The sequence below is a fragment of the Hyalella azteca genome, unplaced genomic scaffold (assembly GCF_000764305.2).
Source record: "Hyalella azteca isolate HAZT.00-mixed unplaced genomic scaffold, Hazt_2.0.2 contig17082, whole genome shotgun sequence".
NCBI classification, from domain to species: Eukaryota; Metazoa; Arthropoda; class Malacostraca; order Amphipoda; family Hyalellidae; genus Hyalella; species Hyalella azteca.
The window spans coordinates 404261-425886 of record NW_025946882.1 but is presented as its reverse complement, the minus strand read 5'-3'; the positions used below and the strand labels follow the sequence as shown (position 1 = coordinate 425886).

Genomic DNA, 21626 nt, shown 5'->3' with positions numbered 1-21626 from the left:
GCACCTCTGAGTGCATCAACGCCTACGACTGTCCGGCGCCCGGTCTGTTGCTATAACTTTATATACAATTATTTTATATTAAAATACTAATTGCATTACGGTCTGTTGTTATAACATTATATACAATTATATTATATTAAAATACTAATTGCATTACGGTCTGTTGCTATAACATTATATACAATTATATTATATTAAAATACTAATTGCATTACGGTCTGTTGTTATAACTTTATATACAATTATATTATATTAAAATACTAATTGCATTACGGTCTGTTGCACCAAAGTTATAACGTTATATAAAATTATATTATATTAAAATCTACATTACTAATGAGTCGTACGAGTAAGAATTTCGATATTTGGACAATTAGATTCGTTTTTTCTGAGTGTATGCATGAATATTGCTCGGTGATTCTCATAGTTTGAAATAATGCACCAACGCTATAACATTATATAAAATTATATTTTATTAAAATCTACATTATTAATGAGTCGTAAGTGTAAGAATTTCACTATTTGGGCAATTAGAATAAAATAGAATAATTCGATTCATTTTATGAGTGTAAGCAGGAATACGTCTCAGTGATTCACATAGTTTGAAATAATTGATCTTTTAATTTCTAATTTCAGGAGACGGCGACGACAGAGAGGCCACAGTGTCCATTGTCCTCAATAACTACGAATCTGAAATTATTTTTGTTATTAATTACATTACGGTCTGTTGCTATTACATTATATACAATTATATTATATTAAAATGTTAATTACATTACGGCCAGTTGCACCAACGTTATAACGTTATATAAAATTATATTATAGTAAAGTACTAATTACATTACGGTCTGTTGCAGGAACGCTATAACAGTATATAAAATTATATTTTATTAAAATCTACATTACTAATGAGTCGTACGAGTAAGAATTTCGATATTTGGACAATTAGATTCATTTTTCTGAGTGTATGCAGGAATATATCTCGGTGATTCTCATAGATTGAAATAATGCACCAGCGCTATAACATTATATAAAACTATATTATATTAAATTCTACATTATTAATGAGTCGTAAGTGTAAGAATTTCGATATTTGGACAATTAGATTCGTTTTTCTGAGTGTATGCATGAATATTGTTCGGTGATTCTCATAATTTGAAATAAGCGATCTTTTAATTTCTAATTTCAGGAGACGGCGACGACAGAGAGGCCACAGTGTCCATTGTCCTCAATAACTACGAATCTGAAATTATTTTTGTTAACGTCTCCACACCTGAGGAATTCAAGGTAAATTTTTCGCATTTTGCTGTGATTGAAAACTGTAAAAAAGTTGTTCAGTGAAATTTTTCGATGTAAAATATTATAACATTATTCGGAGACTAATCATCGAGTTCTTGTCGAGGCTCATCGAGATTAATGAAACAATAATGAGCAAAAATATCATTTAATGATTAATATATTTAGCTCGATTAATTGCTTTATTTGCTGATTGTACATGTACTCTCTGAAATTTGTGAACTGATGATGGGACTTGTCTCTGAAATGTTTTCCTGTACATACGATGAATTTACTTGGCATTTTTGTCGCTTTTAAATTACCGTTAAACTTGCGATCTAAGCAAACTAATGATATAAGTATTAACCCTACAGTGGTAGCATGGATTACATATGTAAACCACGCGTACGAAAATCGACCGCAACGTAACCGACCGAAAATGCGTCCAATCTGGTTAATTTTTAGCCCGCGCTCAATTTGCTTAATATATTTACAATTTAAAAAAAAAATTTTAATTAACATGGCATCGGCCAAGTCGACAGCAGTATTACTTTAATCAATTTACATTTAGATTAATCTATAAACAAATGCCATCCATGCTCAGGACGAGACGGCACAGGACGTAGCGTGCTGGGCTGGTCAATTTTTAGCCCGAGCTTAATTTTGGTTAATATATTTGCAATATTTCTTTTATTAATTTAATTAAATTACATTTAGATTAATTGATTAACAAATGCCACGCCCATGCAGGACGAGACGGCACAGGATATGTAGCGGGCTGGGCATGTCAATTTTAAGCCCGCGCTCAATATTGGTTAATGTCGCACCGCAGTAAAAACCCTCGAAAAAAGTATTGCTAAAAATGCAAAAAGAACCCGAAAGCCTTCTTTTTGTACGCTAGCTCGAAGTGCAAGATGAAGGACGGTATTTCTGATTTGAAAGTAGATCAGCGAAAGATATCCTCTGATGCTGTCTCTTATACACATCTAGATGTGTATAAGAGACAGTTCTTGTCTAGTATAAAAATGCTGGCTATAAAGCGCTCTTTACAGTTTCTGTTGACTAGTGAGCGTCGGTTGATATATGAATTGGGTCTCAATAAGGTAACTAATACTAAGTACTGGGCTCCAGGGAACATTTATCAATTTAATGAAAAGCTCCATCATCTAGGGCACCAGAGAATTAACAAAATTATTCAGATGTCAATAAAGTGAACTGCTTTAAATCCATGTGTATATGACCTGTCTCTTATACACATCTAGATGTGTATAAGAGACAGGTGGTCTACAGCATCACCGACAAAGCAAGTTTCCAGCGCGCCAGCGAGCAGCTCGAGACGCTCAAATCCATGTTGCTGCTGCGGGGCAAGGCGGTCATACTCGTCGCGAACAAGTGCGAGCTGGTGCGGTCCCGGGCCGTTAATGTGGATGGTGAGTCATGGTGATGAGTGGGTCATGATGTGGGTCATGGTGGTGAGTGGGTCATGATGGTGAGTCATGGTGGTGAGTGGGTCATGATGTGGGTCATGGTGGTGAGAGGGTCATGGTGGTGAGTGGGTCATGATGGTGAGTGGGTCATGGTGGTGAGTGGGTCATGGTGGTGAGTGGGTCATGGTGGTGAGAGACTCGAGCTCCAGGGCAGTCACTGTTGATGGTGAGTGACTTATGATAGTAACTCATGCTCTAGTGCCGTGTTGATGGTGAGAAGCAGCAGTAGTACTAGAAGAGGTTTTCGCTCACGGTATATTCATACAGTTCTCCCAATTGATGCACCAACTAACTAATGATAATTATTAGTGGCTAATAGGAAGCCAATTAGTGCTACGTGGCGGCTTGTGGTACATGAAGTCTGGTGAAGACAGAAAAAAGTAAGCAAAATAAATCGATAAAATTCCGCAAAATTACTCTAATTAATTAAGAAAGCAGCGATATCTACTGATTAAGTTTATAATAAGAGTAATTACAGGGGTTCACTGAAAAAAATGAAAGGTTATATTGTCGAAAAGTGACTCATTTTCTGCACGCAGCACTGTGATCCACTTTTGTGAAGACCCATACTAGGTCTAAGAGTGCATATTTGAACCAAATATCACTCAATCCTCTGAATTCTCACCCACATAAGAACATTATTATTTGGACAAAGTCACACTTATTCCTCCTAGTCACCCACACAAGGGCATCACCATTTGGACAAAGTCACACTTATTCATACGGGTTTTCACCCACACAATTAAGGGCATCACCTTATGGACATAGTTTCACACATTTTTCTGAATCATCGTTTATCTCGCGCAGATGGACGGGAGTTGGCCATCAACTACGGGGCGAAGTTCATGGAGATCAGCGTGGGTATGAACCACAAGTGCGATGACCTGCTGGTGGGCATCCTGCACCAACTGCGGCTCAAGGAGGAGGCCGAGCCAACTGTGAGTGGTACTTTAAATAACCATGCAGCATGGCCAGCTGTGAGTGGTACTTTCAATTACCGTGCAGCATGACCAGCTGTGAGTGGTAATTTCAATTACTACGCACCATTATATATTAATTACCATGTGCGAGTGATAGTTTCACTTGCAGCGCACCATGGTGGAAATTTTGGCTGCCGCGTTAAATACCTTTGACCAATTGTAATTAATTAATTTAAATTATTTACTGTATTGCATCCTAAGCATCTATAATTAATTTTATTAAAACAATATTTGACTACAGGAACCCCACACACGGTCGGCCTGGACCCGAAATCGTTCGTTGATGCGAGCGTCGAGGAAAGCCAAGCGTCTCATCAACCGCGTTATGGGCAAGTCCGACAGCAAATACAAGTCCTGCGAGGACTTCAACAAATAACCGAAGCAACGTTCTGCCACTTCACCTACAAAATTTAGAGGCAATATTCTGCATCTTTCCAGATAAAATTTAGAGGCAATATTCAGCCTCTTTCCAGATAAAATTTAGAGGCAGCATCCTGCCTCTTTCCCCAACAAATTCTAGAGGCAATATTCTGTCTCATCTCCAAGAAAATTCAGAGGCAATATTCTGACTCTTCTCCAATCAAATTTTGAGGCAATATTCTGCCTCTTTCCAATTAAAATTTAGAGGTAACATTCTGCCTCTACCACAACAAAATTACGAGGCAACATTCTGCCTCTTCCCAGACAAGATATAAACAAACCCCAGTGTCTGATCACCAGAAGCTGGAGCGTCTATAAATTTTGTTTGGGTTGTCAATTTCGCGAAACTAAAGCCATAATCACGAATTATATACAGCTTTGGGATAAACGGCCGCCTTTCGTCCGCGTGTGAACTTCAAATTGCATGAAATCGTCGTTACAGTGTAACTTAGATTCATCTTCTTCAGGGAATTCCCAAAGTTAATACGCAGGAGGGTTTGCATGAGAAGAATTCATATCCTCGTTAGTTTGAAATGAACACTCACGAGTCTATTGAAACTTATTTGTCATTCGAGATCACCAGAGAGCTCTGTCACTGCGACCAGCAGCGTGACTGACAGTTATTAAGGTGATGAAATTATCACCAATATTTTACAGTAATAACACCACGCGAATGCGTGATAGCAAAAAATTGCTAAGAAATGAAGAGTCATCGCAGGATGTAGCAGGCTGGGCTGGTCAATTTTTAGCCCGCGCTCAATATTGGTTAATATATTTGCAATATTTTTTTAATTACTTTAATTAAATTCCATTTAGATTAATTGATTAACAAATGGCGCGCTCAGGACGAGACGGCGCAGGATGTATCGGGCTGGGCTGGTCAGTCAATTTTTAGCCCGAGGTCAATTTTAGTTAATATATTTACAATATATTTTTAATAAATTCGTAATTAATGCGGCATCGGCCAAACCCACATTAGTATTACTTTAATTAAATTAGATTTACATTAATAAATAAACAAATGGCATGCTCAGGACGAGACGGCGCAGGATGTAGCGGGCTGGGTCGTGGTCTACAGCATCACCGACAAAGCAAGTTTCCAGCGCGCCAGCGAGCAGCTCGAGACGCTCAAATCCATGTTGCTGCTGCGGGGCAAGGCGGTCATACTCCTGTCTCTTATACACATCTAGATGTGTATAAGAGACAGACCTTGTATAGACCATGAGTATACTTGTATACTTCAATGAGGTCCCCACGCAGACGTCGATAACTGAGGCTTGGAAGCTTCATAATCTTCAATCTTTCTTCATAGGACTTGCCCTTCAAGCCTGGAATTATCCTTGTTGCACGTCTTTGAACATTCTCTATTAAATTTCTGTCCTTTTCGAATCTCGGTGACCACACAACGTTTCCAAACTCTAGACCTGTCTCTTATACACATCTAGATGTGTATAAGAGACAGGTTCAAAGACGTGCAACAAGGATAATTCCAGGCTTGAAGGGCAAGTCCTTTGAAGAAAGATTGAAGATTATGAAGCTTCCAAGCCTCAGTTATCGACGTCTGCATGGGGACCTCATTGAAGTATACAAGTATACTCACGGTTTATACAAGGTCTTAGGAGGATTACTAGAATTTGAAACAAGAATCAACACCAGGGGCCACGGAAAAAAAGTCATGAAAAGTTCAAGAATCGGCAACAGGCCATGGGCCTATTTCTTCAACGCCGACACTTCTATTCTATTCTAATATATTTGCAATATTTTTTTATTACTTTAATTAAATTACATTTAACTTAATCAAGTAACAAATGCCATTCTCAGGACGAGACGGCGCAGGATGTAGCAGGCTGGGCTGGTCAATTTTTAGCCCGCGCTCAATATTGGTTAATATATTTGCAATATTTTTTTAATTACTTTAATTAAATTACATTTAGATTAATTGATTAACAAATGGCGCGCTCAGGACGAGACGGCGCAGGATGTATCGGGCTGGGCTGGTCAGTCAATTTTTAGCCCGAGGTCAATTTTAGTTAATATATTTACAATATATTTTTAATAAATTCGTAATTAATGCGGCATCGGCCAAACCCACATTAGTATTACTTTAATTAAATTAGATTTACATTAATAAATAAACAAATGGCATGCTCAGGACGAGACGGCGCAGGATGTAGCGGGCTGGGTCGTGGTCTACAGCATCACCGACAAAGCAAGTTTCCAGCGCGCCAGCGAGCAGCTCGAGACGCTCAAATCCATGTTGCTGCTGCGGGGCAAGGCGGTCATACTCGTCGCGAACAAGTGCGAGCTGGTGCGGTCCCGGGCCGTTAATGTGGATGGTGAGTCATGGTGATGAGTGGGTCATGATGTGGGTCATGGTGGTGAGTGGGTCATGATGGTGAGTCATGGTGGTGAGTGGGTCATGATGTGGGTCATGGTGGTGAGAGGGTCATGGTGGTGAGTGGGTCATGATGGTGAGTGGGTCATGGTGGTGAGTGGGTCATGATGCTAAGTGGGTCGTGATGGTGAGTGAGTCATGGTGGTGAGTGGGTCATGATGGTGAGTGGGTCATGATGGTGAGTGGGTCATGGTGGTGAGTGGGTCATGGTGGTGAGTGGGTCATGATGGTGAGTGGGTCATGGTGGTGAGTGGGTCATGATGGTGAGTGGGTCATGGTAGTGAGGGAGTCATGATGGTGAGTGAGTCATGGTGGTGAGCGGGTCATGGTAGTGAGTGGGTCATCGCGATGAGAGACTCGAGCTCCAGGGCAGTCACTGTTGATGGTGAGTGACTTATGATAGTGAATAACTCATGCTCTAGTGCCGTGTTGATGGTGAGAAGCAGCAGTAGTACTAGAAGAGGTTTTCGCTCACGGTATATTCATACAGTTCTCCCAATTGATGCACTGACTAACTAATGATAATTATTAGTGGCTAATAGGAAGCCAATTAGTGCTACGTGGCGGCTTGTGGTACATGAAGTCTGGTGAAGACAGAAAAAAGTAAGCAAAATAAATCGATAAAATTCCGCAAAATTACTCTAATTAATTAAGAAAGCAGCGATATCTACTGATTAAGTTTATAATAAGAGTAATTACAGGGGTTCACTGAAAAAAATGAAAGGTTATATTGTCGAAAAGTGACTCATTTTCTGCACGCAGCACTGTGATCCACTTTTGTGAAGACCCATACTAGGTCTAAGAGTGCATATTTGAACCAAATATCACTCAATCCTCTGAATTCTCACCCATGTAAGAACATTATTATTTGGACAAAGTCACATTTATTCCTCCTAGTCACCCACATAAGGGCATCACCATTTGGACAAAATCATACTTATTGCTACGGGTTCTCACCAACACAAGGGCATCATAATTTGGACAAAGTTACACTTATTCCTACGGGTTCTCACCCACATAAGAACATCATTATTTGGACAAAGTCACATTTATTCTTCCTAGTAACCCACACAATGGCATCACCATTTGGACAAAGTCATACTTATTCCTACGGGTTCTCACTCACACAAGTGCATCACCATTTGGACAAAGTCATACTTATTGCTACGGGTTCTCACCCACATAAGAACATCATTATTTGGACAAAGTCACACTTATTCATACGGGTTTTCACCCACACAATTAAGGGCATCACCTTATGGACATAGTTTCACACATTTTTCTGAATCATCGTTTATCTCGCGCAGATGGACGGGAGTTGGCCATCAACTACGGGGCGAAGTTCATGGAGATCAGCGTAGGTATGAACCACAAGTGCGACGACCTGCTAGTGGGCATCCTGCACCAGCTGCGGCTCAAGGAGGAGGCTGAGCCAACTGTGAGTGATATTTTTAATAACCATGCAGCATGACCAAGTGTGAGTGATATTTTCAATTATTGCGCAGCATGACCAGCTGTGAGTGGTACTTTTAATTACCGCGCAGCATGGCCAGCTGTGAGTGGTACTTTTAATTACCACGCAGCATGACCAGCTGTGAGTGGTACTTTCGATTACCGTGCAGCATGACCAGCTGTGAGTGGTACTTTTAATTACCGTGCAGCATGACCAACTGTGAGTGGTATTTTTAATTACCGTGCAGCATGACCAACTGTGAGTGGTATTAATCTATGATGAGTGTTGAGGAATCAGGGAGGCAATAAACTTGGGTAATCCAAGCTTTATTCAACAAATGCCCAGTTACCTGGAAGAATAATAGCCGATATAAGATACTTATCAACACTACGCAGATCAATTAACATTAAATAACAAAAAAAATTTAATAGATAAAGGTTTAGAAAAAAAAACATACAACAGAGAAGAGAGATCCGTTCATACTGGATACTACAAAGAGACTGCAAACAAACGTCGGAGTCTCATCACATTACGTCGTGATGTGACGTAGTACAATTTTTTATAGCGGACATGTGTAGGTTGTCAAGCACGCCGAGCTGTGTGCCCTGTACAAAACTTTGTTCATCTCATAGGTCTAGATCAGTGGTTCCCAAAGTGGGCGATATCGCCCCCCTAGGGGCGGTGGAAGGATTTTGGGGGGCGGTAATGAAGTAGAAGGCGGTAGGGGGGCGGTAGGAGGGCGGTAGTCCGAAGTCAATGTAAGAAGTTCAAACGTTTGTTTGACGATTTGAAGTTTGTACACAACACGTGCAGCACATGACTCCCATGCAGCGATGGTTTTTTCACCCAGATCTGTTTTTTAACCTCTCCTGAGTTTACGTCTCGGACAAATTAACGGCTGGTCTCACGGCCAATTTCCAAATTCAATGATCAAGGAATATCTCTCAAACTAATGAACTTAACTTGATGAAACTTGGTACACGTATTCATTAGTACCTAGCGATAATGTTTTGCTCGTGAAAATTGTTTGAATTTTCCATCGTTTGTTTTTGCCATAGTTACATACGTAGATGGCAATCACTGTTCATATCGTGAGTACATTTCTCGTAGTAAGTACGTAATGAGTAATCAATTCGTGAACATCGGCAGTTGTTAGTTGAGGCTAGCTTCACGTTACAGCAATGACAGCGCTCAATGAATATCTTTAGCCCCACATGGAAGGGTAAAAAACTGAGCTCATTTAGAGGCTTCGAAAGAAGAAAAGCCCATCAGATGCAAACAGATCAACAATTGCTAATGCGGAAATTTTTTTATGTTTGCAAAAAAAAAAATGTGTAAAATTAACTGACATGTGCTTCTAGCAGAAGTTTAAGAGAATGAACACAGGTTTGATTGAGCTTGCTAAGATCTCGATGCATCATTAGCAGTGCGTGAATAAAATGCAACGATAAGGAACAGACAATGTGAGTAAACTCGTCGATTATTGCTAACGCCGCACCAGCGTGACTTTGTGTACACCGAGAAGGCCTTTAATTTTCCTCATGTTACAGCATCGAACAGCTCCTCTTCTATAACAAGGAATTCTTTTCTTCTATAACTTTGCTCTCTTGTGGATGAGAAAGATCGTATTATAGGTACGGAGTGCCAACTTTATTCCCTTACCTGTGCATCAACAGCCTAGCCGCTGTAAAGATCGGATGTTTCTTTAATGTACTTTCAATGCATGAAACGTTTACATCGGTATCAAATTTACAGATATGAATTGAGCGTAAGGAGAAAAATGTCTTTTGCATATTTTCAAAGTTACAGTAAAAATTACAGGTCAAATTTGTTGTCGGTTTACTTTTAAGAAAATTGTAACTCATTGATTATGCCTGAGGTATATTGAAGCCAATTTTAAGTTTAGTTCATGTACAAAAAAATTATATTCAACTCCATTGGGTTGTATACAACCTACGAGTGACTTATCCATGTAGGAGCAGCATTGTCTGTCACTTTAGCGACATCCACCCACCGTAGTCTACAGGAACCGTAGTCTACACTCTACAGGAACCGTAGTCTACACTCTACAGGAACCGTAGTCTACACTCTACAGAACCGTAGTCTACAGGACGATTGATCAACTCCTACAGCTGCCGAGTTGATGTAGCAGGACAATATGCTTAAGGGACCTGCGTGAACACGTCTACTTTTAGATGATGTAGTTTATATTTATCTATGAATGTTTTAAGACTTAAGGATTTACTATACTTTAATAAGAGTAGTATTTACACGAGATCAGTGTCTTCGAAATGTTTGATATAAGCCATGTATTAGCAACCTACTCATACCCCATGTTAGGTAGTAACCGAATCGACACTTCAGCGAACTCGCCTGCGAGCTCGAATGCAAAACCTAACTTAATTATTAACTCTGGCACTCATAACTCCGTCATAGGTAGTAGCGTTCGAGCACTGCCATCTTACAGATCTTGTCTGGCAAAACGGTAAAAACTTGCGGCTTTCTTGGTAACCAACTTGAATATATAATAAATTTTAGAAAGCCTTCATGTACGAATAATTTTTGTTAATACGATTCAGCAGCTCGCTGTCATTGTCTTCATTTACGTGTAACGATAGCACAGAGACATCAGGCACGCCCGATCTATAGTAGAAAAGTTATATTGTAAAATATTACATAACAAGGTTAGCATTAAAGACTAGGCATTTTTGGTGTTAGGCCAATTCTGAGCATTGCAAAGAAATGCACGGTCACTCGGCTTTCGTACATTGTAATTTACAATGAAGACACGAGCATAGCCAGAAGTATTACGAAGTATTAAAAAAATAACCGACTGAAAATCTCCTTTTTAAACGTGTCATTATGATTCAAAACTCACGGTAACAAATTCGTTCTATATTCTCTTGTGGGAGCGGTCTTCGCGCATGTCGAGTTGGGCAACAAAAATTTTTCGAAACGTCATGCGAATACTAACACACAAAAATTGGTCATTCATTCATTAATTAATCTCCTAAAATTGTTACAAGTATCCATCCGTTGACGTCTTTCATGTCAGCAATGGGCGCTGCGTATTTTGAGAAGCACCAACACTCCCCTTCCCTGTAGAATGTACGTTCATCTCATCATATTAAATCGTAATTTTTTATCGCAATTTTACGCCAGTTTTGATGATGTTTTTCCAGGGAAAAGATCATTTGTATTTCATTCTGAGCGGGTCGTCTTGTACGCGACCATCTCCCGCTGGTAAAGCACGAATGGCTGCAACGCAGCTCCTGCAAGCCTTGTGACTGGCGTCGGGTCAGGATCCATGAACAATGCCTATTAGTAATTATAACACAACCTGGCTTCCATACTGTATAATTCAAGTAGCTTAGTTATAGACTGAACCTTTGATATGAATATAGCACGTGATATTCGAGGCTATTCATTTCATTATCCACGCTTGTCCAACTTATAGGCATATACTTGCTTCCAGGATGAAGGAATCGCTTCCTTTCACAAGTGCCGTTCAAGTTAAAGGCCAAAACTGTCAGCGAATTTTAAAATCTATTTAACTTTTTATGATCTCATTTCTTTAAATTAATACATAAATTATCTATCCAACAAAAATTTCATCGAGGCTTGGAGCGAGGAAGTGAAAGAGCGGCGAAAAATTTTAAGTTTGTATTATCAACATAATGAAATAAGCCCAGTGAGTTAGAACTACGCAAACATTGGAATGTGATATTTGGAGTCTAGACAATGTGGCAATAAATATTATAGAGGTATGTTAAGATAATCTCAGCACCTCCTGATAAATTTTGACTGCGGTCTGGTAGGACTTGCAATAGTCATCTTCAATCATAATACTATTATTATTTGCAATACTCAGCCACCATTAAAGGTAACTTGAGCACTAGAAGTTACAAAAAAAATGTCTTTATAAAAAATCATCTTTATCAAAATAAATCAAAAACTAGCGCTCGAAAGCGAAAAATTATAAGATATACCAACAAATTTCAAATTTATTCTAAATAATATGACTGACGCTTTTAAAATATACCCACACACAATAGAAAACGTAACACGAAGAATTGCTAACTATTATAACAAGTGAAAACGAAAATCTAAAAAGCCCCAAATGAAAAGCAATTTTACATTTTCCTCAAGCTAGCCACGAGCTTTGCTGCTAAGAAATTCAAGAAGCCCTTCAGTGATGGTGGCTTCTTAACAAATAAAACTATTCATTCTTGTCTAGTATAAAAATGCTGGCTATAAAGCGCTCTTTACAGTTTCTGTTGACTAGTGAGCGTCGGTTGATATATGAATTGGGTCTCAATAAGGTAACTAATACTAAGTACTGGGCTCCAGGGAACATTTATCAATTTAATGAAAAGCTCCATCATCTAGGGCACCAGAGAATTAACAAAATTATTCAGATGTCAATAAAGTGAACTGCTTTAAATCCATGTGTATATGACGACACTTGAGCAAGAAATGACTGAATGAATTTTTATGAGATAAGATTAAAATATGGATATCCCTCCTAATGTTGCTTCACAACGTCCCTGAACATTAAACCATGGATACCAAGCACATTTAAAAAAATTATAAGAAGTTTACTTCTAACTCCGCTGATAACCAGAACGTCAAGAGTGAGTTCTTAAAAAAAGTACTGAAATTTCTATGTCAGTTGCATAACTTGCCACTGGAGACATTGCGATGTGCTGTAACAAACCTAAAAAATGCGCATAAAAGTAATATATGGAGCGACATTGAGCGCTGACGTCGTATCTCTTGAACAAATCATCAACGGCTTGAGAATTGACATCTCAATTGACGTCTGGCCCCACTAGGCCGAGATGAAAATGTTTCAGAAATAAAGAGATCACCAAGCTTGTCAGCGCTAAAACTCCACTCATTAATAGTCATTGTATCGCACAACTTTTTTCGTAATCCGATTCTAAAAGCAGCTGCCCCGTCGCTTGTGGACCAATTGATGCCGGCGGCGATGAAGGCTCCTTTGACTTAGAAGCTGCCGCTGATTCCTTTCGGGCTATAAGCTTCGTAAGTTTTCCACGCAACGGGCTCTTCTTTTTCGATGAATCAGAAATTAACGTTAGATCTTTGGCTTGAATCGTAGCAGCAGCGCCATTGGTTCGTACCTTTGCAGCATCTAGCACGTCCTTGATGAGTTCGGCACGTTTCAACCAATGCTGGATGACTTCAAGCAACAATTCCCTTCTTCTGCCGTGTGGCTCGTTTTGTGATAAGCTCAGCAGCTTTCCCAGCGCTAGTTCATACTTTTCGATTGCTATGGAATTGCTGCCTTCTTGCTCGTACAGTTCCGCGGACTTGGCGATGTCGATGGCGCCCAACATGGTTGCGGTGGTGGCAGCGAGCGCCGATAGCTCCAGGACATTCTGTTGATGTATGATCCATTCTCCAGCAGAAATTGTATTGGGCAGAAAATCAGTTGAAAAATTTCTCGCTTCATTATGAACAAAAATGCTTGCGAGTGTTGGACCTCCAACTGTGGGAGCGTCAACTGTCGGCGGGCCAGAGTCCGATAGAAGCTTTTTGAGCTGGTCGGTCCGGTCTAGATATTGCTTCGCGGATTTCCTCATGGCTAATTTCCGACTAGCGTCGGTTTCAATGTGGATGGCGGGCACGAGATAGCGCAAACTCTCAACGTACAGGTCCAAAGCTTCCTTATATTCATGCTTCTGGTCGTGTTCGACGGCCTTCACCACAAGGCTTCTCGCCTTTTCGCAACTGTCAGCCTTAGGCCTGTGCTCCAGATCCACAAATGAATGCTGGAAAAAATCTTCGAAATCAATGCGCTTCTGGGGGTCGCGTTCTAGACACCGCATCAGAAGATCCTCGCACTCTCTCGATATGCACGCCTGAGAAGGTATTTTAATAGGTACGTCTGACTTTATTCGTTGTATGAGCTCCTCCATGGAAGCTGAGGAGTAAGGAGCTTTGCCGAACAGACATTCGTAGAGAATCACGCCTACAGACCACAGGTCAACTTTGGCATCGTATTTTTTATGAAGCAATATCTCAGGAGCCATGTATAATGGACTCCCTTTAATTTTCGACACAATTTCGGACTCTGAGAGATGCTGGGCCAGACCGAAGTCGGCAATTTTTACAACTGGATTTTTTCTTGACGTAAGTAGAATATTTTGAGGCTTCAAGTCGAAATGACTTACTTTTTGCTCTCGCATGTACTCGAGAGCAGAAGCCAACTGTTGCAGGAAACGTTGACAGGCTATCTCAGGCAACCTATGACGACTCTTGATAAAATGAGACAAATCCCCACCACCACAATACTCCATCAAAATATACACGTAATTCTCATCACAAAGGAAGTCGATGAGCTGGACGATATGATCATGCTTCAGCGATTTTAGAAGCCGGATCTCTGTAATTAGACTATCAGTCGCTGAAGACGAGAGATTACTGCGGAGAACAGCTTTGATTGCAACAAATTCTTTCGTCGCAGGTGGCTTCCTGTAGGCTCGGTAGACATCGGCATAGCCACCTGAGCCTATCTTCTCACACACCACGTAATCGGCGAGCCTCACGGGCGGTAATCCTTCTGTAGGTGCCATCAGTTATTACTTTAAAGTTTGACTTCTTCACACAGTGAAACTTCACACATTCTACTTTTTCAACTCTAAATTCTTTTCACATTAAGTGAGGAGTACAGAAATTTGAACTTTATTGAAAAAAATTGATGCCAAAACAATGCCAAATTGACAATTCATAAGCCACAAAGCTTCATTTCATCAAATTTTCAGTGAAAAAGATAGGAATTTTCAATAAGCATAGAATCAGGTCTGCTGTCTTGGCATCTTTTACATTTAACGTTATAAAATATCTGATGCTTGTCAACTGAAATGAAACAAATATATAAACATTACCAGGTCTTAGTAGTGCAAACTTACTTTTTTATCTGTTAAATAGACTAATCAGTAGGTAATTAAATTGGGTTAGCTTTGAAATGAAAAATTTGCAGGTATAGTCCAGTCTAAAACAATACTTTTTGAACTCCGATCAGTTTTTGATCAGGCTCATATCACTTTTTCAGATCACTTTTTGAGAAATTCATAAATAAAATTCATCAGAAATACCTAGTGCACAATAGTATTGAATTGTAGTATTGTGAATGATTTTTAAAGTAAGTGAATCAGGCTAACCAACTTGCTGCTTTGAAGTTAGCACCATTGAATAATGGCTGGCTGATGTAAAGTTGGTTAACAAGGGCCTATTGAAGAATGAAGGCCCTACAATTTGGTTCTTGACTTAAATATTGTTTTTTTTTTCAGAAGATGCAATGAGAATCATGGAATTGACAAAGTTGAAATGCACTTTTTGCTACTGCTAAGCCATTACCAGGATATTGAGGCTCCAAATTCTCAAATTTTGAACTTAATTTTAATTCTCATGGCCTAATTGCCATGATAAAAAGTTCTCATTTGATTTGAAGCCATCAAATGAAAATTATGAAGCTACAAAAATGACATGAAAGCTCTAGTCACAGCTAGGAAAGTAGGGTAAAGTCACATAGGTCACCACAACATGCATTTGCTAGCTTTAAAGAGAAACAATCTATTTTAAAAATAAAACTAAACAAGTTCCTAACAATACCAAAGTAGTGTGATAATTATTTTGTGGTTATCAAACCCTAAAAATTCCAATTCTGAGTTCTGAATGGTATTACAAGATTATTATTCATTATTCATTAGCAGCAAATCAAGCACAGTGTATATCTGCTGAACTGAGTAGGTAGCAACTCACTTGTCACTGACAGTAAATATTATCCATATATACCGTCAACCGGGGCTATTCGGGACAGATTTGAACGATTAGTTTTAAACAACAGTTAATAACTTCTTATGATGAAACATTTCATAAACAAGTTTAGTTTCATTTTATAGCTAATTGGCAGGGCTATGGAATGGCATTGTCAAAAAAATTCCATGTGCTATTCGTATGGTGCCAGACGCAAAATAGAGCTTGTCCTGAATAGCCCCGTCGGTCAGGGCTATTCCGGACAAGGGGAATAAAACAGGAAGGCTCCTAATTTCACATCATTTTAGTTGGGACTTCCTGTGATCATTAACTTCACGTGGTCATTAACTTCACGTGATCATTAACTTCCCGTGGTCATTAACTTTGCGTGATCATTAACTTCGCGTGATCATTAACTTCNGCCTTTAATGCTCATTGACAAAATTTTTCTATGTCAAATAGTTTCTGAGTTGTGGGGGTTTTTGTAAAAAAACGAAAAGTGGTCTAAGTTACCCCGCCGGTCTAAGTTACCCCATTTTACGGTACTACAACAGTTTTACGCCGTGTCATAGGCCTGTCCCGAATAGCCCTGCCTGTCTCGAATAGCCCCGGTTGACGGTATATATAAATGTATAGGTATATATATATTTACTTGGCCAACTAAAATTTGTGAAATCAATTGGCATTAACTGGTCACCTAAATCAAATATTTTAATTTGGCTACAAACATTTTGTTACCATATCCTGGTGCATATGAAGTCTGTTTGCATAAATGAGAAACGTGGTTACAATTTTAGTTTATTGACACAATCAATTCAGAGCTCATGCAGGCAGAGTGAAATTCTAAGAATGGTTGTTCTCTTATTCACAAATTTAGATAATTGGAAAGAAGCTTCCCATGAAGGAAATAAAACTGTTCATCTTGTGGACATTTTCACCTATTTCTATAGCAATTGTCCAATCTCTTTTGTTTAAATAAAAGAACATGTATAGTTTTCCTTAAGATTTTGGAAAATCACACATGAAATAATTGTTTTTACCTCTAATTCTGGGAAAATTATTCTTAATATTTCATAATGGCTTGTTTAATAGTATTCAATATGGATCCAACAGGGTTACTTGCTTACATAAGAAATTTCAAACTGCAAAATTGGGCCAAGGACACCCATACATTAGACAAAAATGCCTATGCTTATGATGCGCAATTTCACCCATTTTAATGAAATTTACTAGTTCCTTTCATAAATGAAATTGAAAAATGGTCCCATTCACTTCTGATTTTCAATCAGAATCATACACTTCTGATTTCAATCATAATATCATACAATTTCAGTAGGTGTGAAATCTCGCAGCCCTAACGTCATGTATTTTTGTTTGATTGAAACATGTGTTTGAATCACACATTGCAAACATGTTGTTTCAACAACCAAAATGTTTCCTTGAAGATCGTGTAGTTTTGGTCACCGGATCACAATTCAGAGTGGCCAGTCCCAGATTGCAATATTATGTGTTCAGTTGCGGAGTTGCCACTTAAATGACTACATATGTTAGTGTTGCTGTTTTACGACTGTTTTTAGGGTAAAATTAGACATAGTGACAAAGCAAAGAGTTTTTTAGACTCTCCCTCAAGTTCATTTTTGAGTCCTATAAGTAGACCAGTAAACTGAGTAAAGTACCATCATGGATACAAGCATTATCATACTTGAGAAATTGGTTTAAATCTTAAGTAAATGAAGAAATTAAAAATGAACTGATTCTAAAAAAAGCTCTGGTTTACCACTATGAATTAGAGATTTGGGGTAACAGGTACACAGGACTTTAAATAGCTTTTCATAGCCAAAATACGGAATTCATGGCTCAAAAAATGGAATCATAGATAGCACACCCATAGCACACCAAAAAATCCAATTGCGGCTTGCCAAGTAGATATATTCCATGCCTGAATTGAAGAATATTCAGTTCCCATTGGATGCCAATCATGCCATTGTTATTGTAAGCATGTAAGGTCAACTTGTCAAGGTGGGTCATGGGTGATGAACTGGTGATTGATAAAGATCTCAAAAATATGCCAATATCATGAGCTAAGCTAAAAATCCCAATTTTACAGCCTGGTTGACTGCATGATTTCAGTATTAAATATGTATGAATCAAGAATGTATGATACTTTCATTCCAGAGCAGGCAGAGCTCAACAGTAAAATAACTAATTTTTGTTGCTTGACTGATGAGCAATTCACTTAATTGAGCATAAATTTTAAAATATATTACAGTAGGTAGTACATAATGTATGTTATTTTTGAAATAAGCCTAGCTAGTTTCAACTTTTAAAAGGTAAATTTCCTTTCATTCAAAATAAATATAATAATTAACAGAACGAACAAGCCAAGTTATACAATATGACGAATTAATAAAATGGTTATGTATGCAGTATGATTAATGTATAATCAATGACCCTACTTTCCTTCTTGTATTTGACTATTCAACTGTCAAGGAAGCTTCGTAAATCGATAAATGAAACCATAGTTCCAACTTCCATGCAGTCCGAGCGGAGCTCCAAGCACGTTAAATGTCAGGATTAAAATGACAGCTGATGTGCTGGACCACAATCACCACACCAATGCTTCCGAATTAAAAGAATCCGCATGTGCAGAAAAGCAAATAATAAAGCCGAGCGGTGCACGGCTGATTAGTGTAGGTCCGGAGAGATCCAAGGCGTTCGATTCAGTGCTTATTGGTGCACAAAATTGGTGGTGCACGGCTGCGCTCCCCTCTTTACACTGTATGACCTGTAATAAAATCCAATAACGGCAATAAGTGCTATTTAGATGAACTTTCACACATCAAGGTTGAGATAATCAGGGGGTAAATACAATAGGTCTCGGAAAAATTTACGGCCGGACCCAAGCCGGAAATGTTTTTTTTCGTGTTTTTTTATGGGGTTTTCTAAGTTTTTTGTGTTTTTAATGCAACCTGTTCCTAACTGGACCTAACCTGCGAGGTTTTCGTTGATTGGCTATGTTTTTTCTATGTTTGGAGTCCGGCTGCCGCGAGACCGGCCGCGGGTCCGGCCATAAATTTGTCCAAGATGTTTAGGAATATATATTCAAAATTTCGTTTAAACCTGCTCAGTAGGTACTGTAGTTTAGAAGAAATGTGATAATCACGGCTAATCTCGGCCCGTTTCGCCGATAACCCACAAATGAAGGTGAAAGATAAAAAAAATCATGGGCTAAATATCATTGTTAGGGCGTAATGAATGCGTGTACCAAGGTTCATAGAGTTGCGTTTATTAGTTTGAGAGATATTCCTTGGTCATTAAATTTGGATAACGGCCGTGTGCCCGGCCACGAGTCCGGCCGTAAAATGTCTCGATTCAGTCGATATACATGGAATTGGAATTGGAATTGGGGTGCGTGGTGACCTACGGTCACGACCTTTAAATCGGTCATACACGCTGCCTAAAAAACTTTTACTAGCATCAAAAAATTAAAAGTTCACACTCTTATGTTAACAGAAAAGTTCAAATATACCATATTCATAGCTGTCCTAAGAAAAAATATAAAAAATTTGACAATCGCAAAAAATTAAAACCACGTACCAAAACAATTCGGCACGTTCACACGTCTTCCCACCCTCCCCTCTCTCAACCCTCCATTCCTCAAGACCCCACTTACAACATCCTCCTCCTCTCCCTCATCATCCACGCGTTTTCCAAATATCTCTTCACACTCTCAAACATAGCCGCAGTTGCTCCCTCAGACAGACCCGTAATTATCGCCATCCACTCTTCGCTTGTTCTCTCATGCCCCACCTCGTTAGTCTCACCTCTCTCATTCAGAATCACTTCAATCATAGACTGACGCTCTCTCTCATACGCCCCACATTCCATCAACAAGTGCTCTACAGTTTCCTTCTCATCCCCATCACACATAAAACATTTATCTTCTCTCCTTTCATTCCACCTGTATGTACGTCCTGTCTCTTATACACATCTAGATGTGTATAAGAGACAGGTGTTAGCTTGCGTTTCAACATGCTTAGAAAATTTTAGCTCCTTGTCGACATAAACTCCGAGATCTTTTTCCACACTAGACTTTTCAATCTGGCGTACTCATGTACTCAATGTGATTGAGTGCATGCTGCCTGTGACTCGGTGTCTACATATAATCGGTGACTTTTTTGTTTTGGTTTCCATAGACATTCATTGTATATTATTTCGCAGAAGACTTAACAAAACTATGTCTGTGACTCTGTGTCTACATATACTGTAATTGTGATATTTTTTTGGTTTCCTAGACATTCATTATATATTATTTCTCAGAAGACTTGATTCTATAAGTTAAAGAATTAAAGTATTTATAAGCACTCTGTAAAATTATGGATGAATGAAAGCATGCTCTCAATCATTGTTACGCTGCTTACGCATCATAATTTTCATTTTCGAACCAGCCGCGCGATGCTTATTCACATAGTAAGCGATATTAATCTCTTTTAAAAATTGAGTGGTCATAAAATTAGTTCTAGATGGATTTTTAAACGTTTCAAAATACATTAAAAAATTTAATATGAAGATTTTTCTGTTTTTAATTTTCTGAAGAGCGTAAAATACTTCTTGAGCATGCAAGGTTTGCTGAAAGTCTTAACTCACTACTCAGCTGTTCTTCATGTGATCAACAACAATGGCGGAGGAAACAACACCACTTGTTCGTTCGTCGCAAAATGCTGATAATTCAGACTCGTATGGAGGAAGAAGTGTTACCGATTACTTTGGTTAGTCAAATGCGGATGTTGACCGTTTTTCTCGTATAGGTTTGGATTTATATTAATTATACAATGAATGAAAGAATTATTATTTATTGAATGTATTATTCATTATTTAATGCTGATTTTTTGCTGTGCTAAGTGTGCTTCATGATAAGTTCGTCGTTCAACCAAACTCGAGCCAATCATACTATAATAATAATAATAAAAGCCACCAATGACATGTTTACTGGCACAGTCTGACGGTCTGACCTTTCCTTGGATTGGAATTATCCTACTTTTTTGTTAGATATTGCGGCTCCTGGCTCCAAACTTTGAAGTTTCATCTCTTATATGTAATCAGCAATCTCATTGTTCCACCTTCCAAAGAAACTTTTCTTTTGTTTGATCAAGTATCAACAATTGCCTAACTCACAAATTAATTATTCTAATAATATTAATATAGGATCTGCAATTTAGTTAGGACTAAACACTTGCCAAGGCCCAAGGATGCAGAAATTTAACACTTGCCAAGGATGCAGAAAGAGAGCTAGTCAGCATGGAATTCTATAAATAATGGTCTATACTGACAACGATTATACCTATTACATAGTGACAAACCAGAGAGTTTTTAGAATCAGTTCATTTTTAATTTCCTCATTTACCCAAGATGCAAACCAATTTCTTATGTATGATGATGCTGGTATCCAGGATACTTTACTGGTCTACTTATAGGACTCAAAAATGAACTTGAGGGAGAGTCTAAAAAACTCTCTGCTTTGCCACTATGACCTATTACTTTCTATTTTCAATCCATGTAGGCCAGTCAGCCTAGTCTGGAAAAGTCCTATTTTTGTCTGAAATATCGCGGCTCTAATATCATATAATTTCAGTAGGTATGAAATCTCGCGGCTCAAATGTCATAAATTTTTGTTTGATTAAAAAATCGCAGTTTGCACTTCGCAAACATGTCATTTCATAAAATTTTCAACTTCCGCAATCCGCATTGCTTTACCGTTTCCGCCAAAAATATCTTGCAGAAAAAACATAAACATCGTAATGTAAACAAATAAACAAAACGTTTGTTGAAGATCG

The 21626-nt window shown here is 38.6% G+C and overlaps 3 protein-coding genes across 4 annotated transcripts in view; 2 read left to right on the top strand and 1 right to left on the bottom strand.

Annotated features, from left to right (window-relative positions):
* The first annotated feature begins 908 nt into the window (after positions 1-908).
* Positions 909-4872, top strand: LOC108665049 (GTP-binding protein RAD-like). Its single transcript, XM_018151767.2, has 5 exons — positions 909-921; positions 1190-1287; positions 2555-2705; positions 3570-3700; positions 3984-4872. The coding sequence occupies exons 1-5, from the start codon at positions 909-911 to the stop codon at positions 4116-4118; spliced, it is 528 nt and encodes a 175-aa protein (XP_018007256.1). The 3' UTR covers positions 4119-4872.
* Positions 2291-14901, bottom strand: LOC108665067 (serine/threonine-protein kinase ULK3). Its single transcript, XM_018151783.2, has 2 exons — positions 12471-14901; positions 2291-2516 (listed from the first exon to the last, which is right to left on the bottom strand). The coding sequence occupies exon 1, from the start codon at positions 14607-14609 to the stop codon at positions 12918-12920; it is 1692 nt and encodes a 563-aa protein (XP_018007272.1). The 5' UTR covers positions 14610-14901; the 3' UTR covers positions 2291-2516; positions 12471-12917.
* A 5522-nt stretch (positions 14902-20423) lies between these two features.
* Positions 20424-21626, top strand: part of LOC108665058 (type 1 phosphatidylinositol 4,5-bisphosphate 4-phosphatase) — an 8492-nt gene continuing 7289 nt past the window's right edge. The window contains exon 1 of one of the 2 annotated variants that reach the window (XM_047885148.1): positions 20424-20561. In XM_047885148.1, coding sequence (XP_047741104.1) covers positions 20471-20561 — 91 coding nt within the window. In that variant the 5' untranslated portion in view covers positions 20424-20470. The remainder of the gene's footprint in view (positions 20562-21626) is intronic. The other variant, XM_018151776.2, reaches the window with a different exon arrangement.

Excerpts from the sequence above, each read along its gene's own strand:
- LOC108665049 (XM_018151767.2), top strand. Across the intron at positions 1,288-2,554 it reads CCACACCTGAGGAATTCAAG|GTGGTCTACAGCATCACCGA; the intron begins GTAAATTTTTCG and ends TATAAGAGACAG. Across the intron at positions 3,701-3,983 it reads AGGAGGAGGCCGAGCCAACT|GAACCCCACACACGGTCGGC; the intron begins GTGAGTGGTACT and ends ATTTGACTACAG.
- LOC108665067 (XM_018151783.2), bottom strand. The coding sequence starts at position 14,609 with ATGGCACCTACAGAAGGATTACCGCCCGTGAGGCTCGCCGATTACGTG.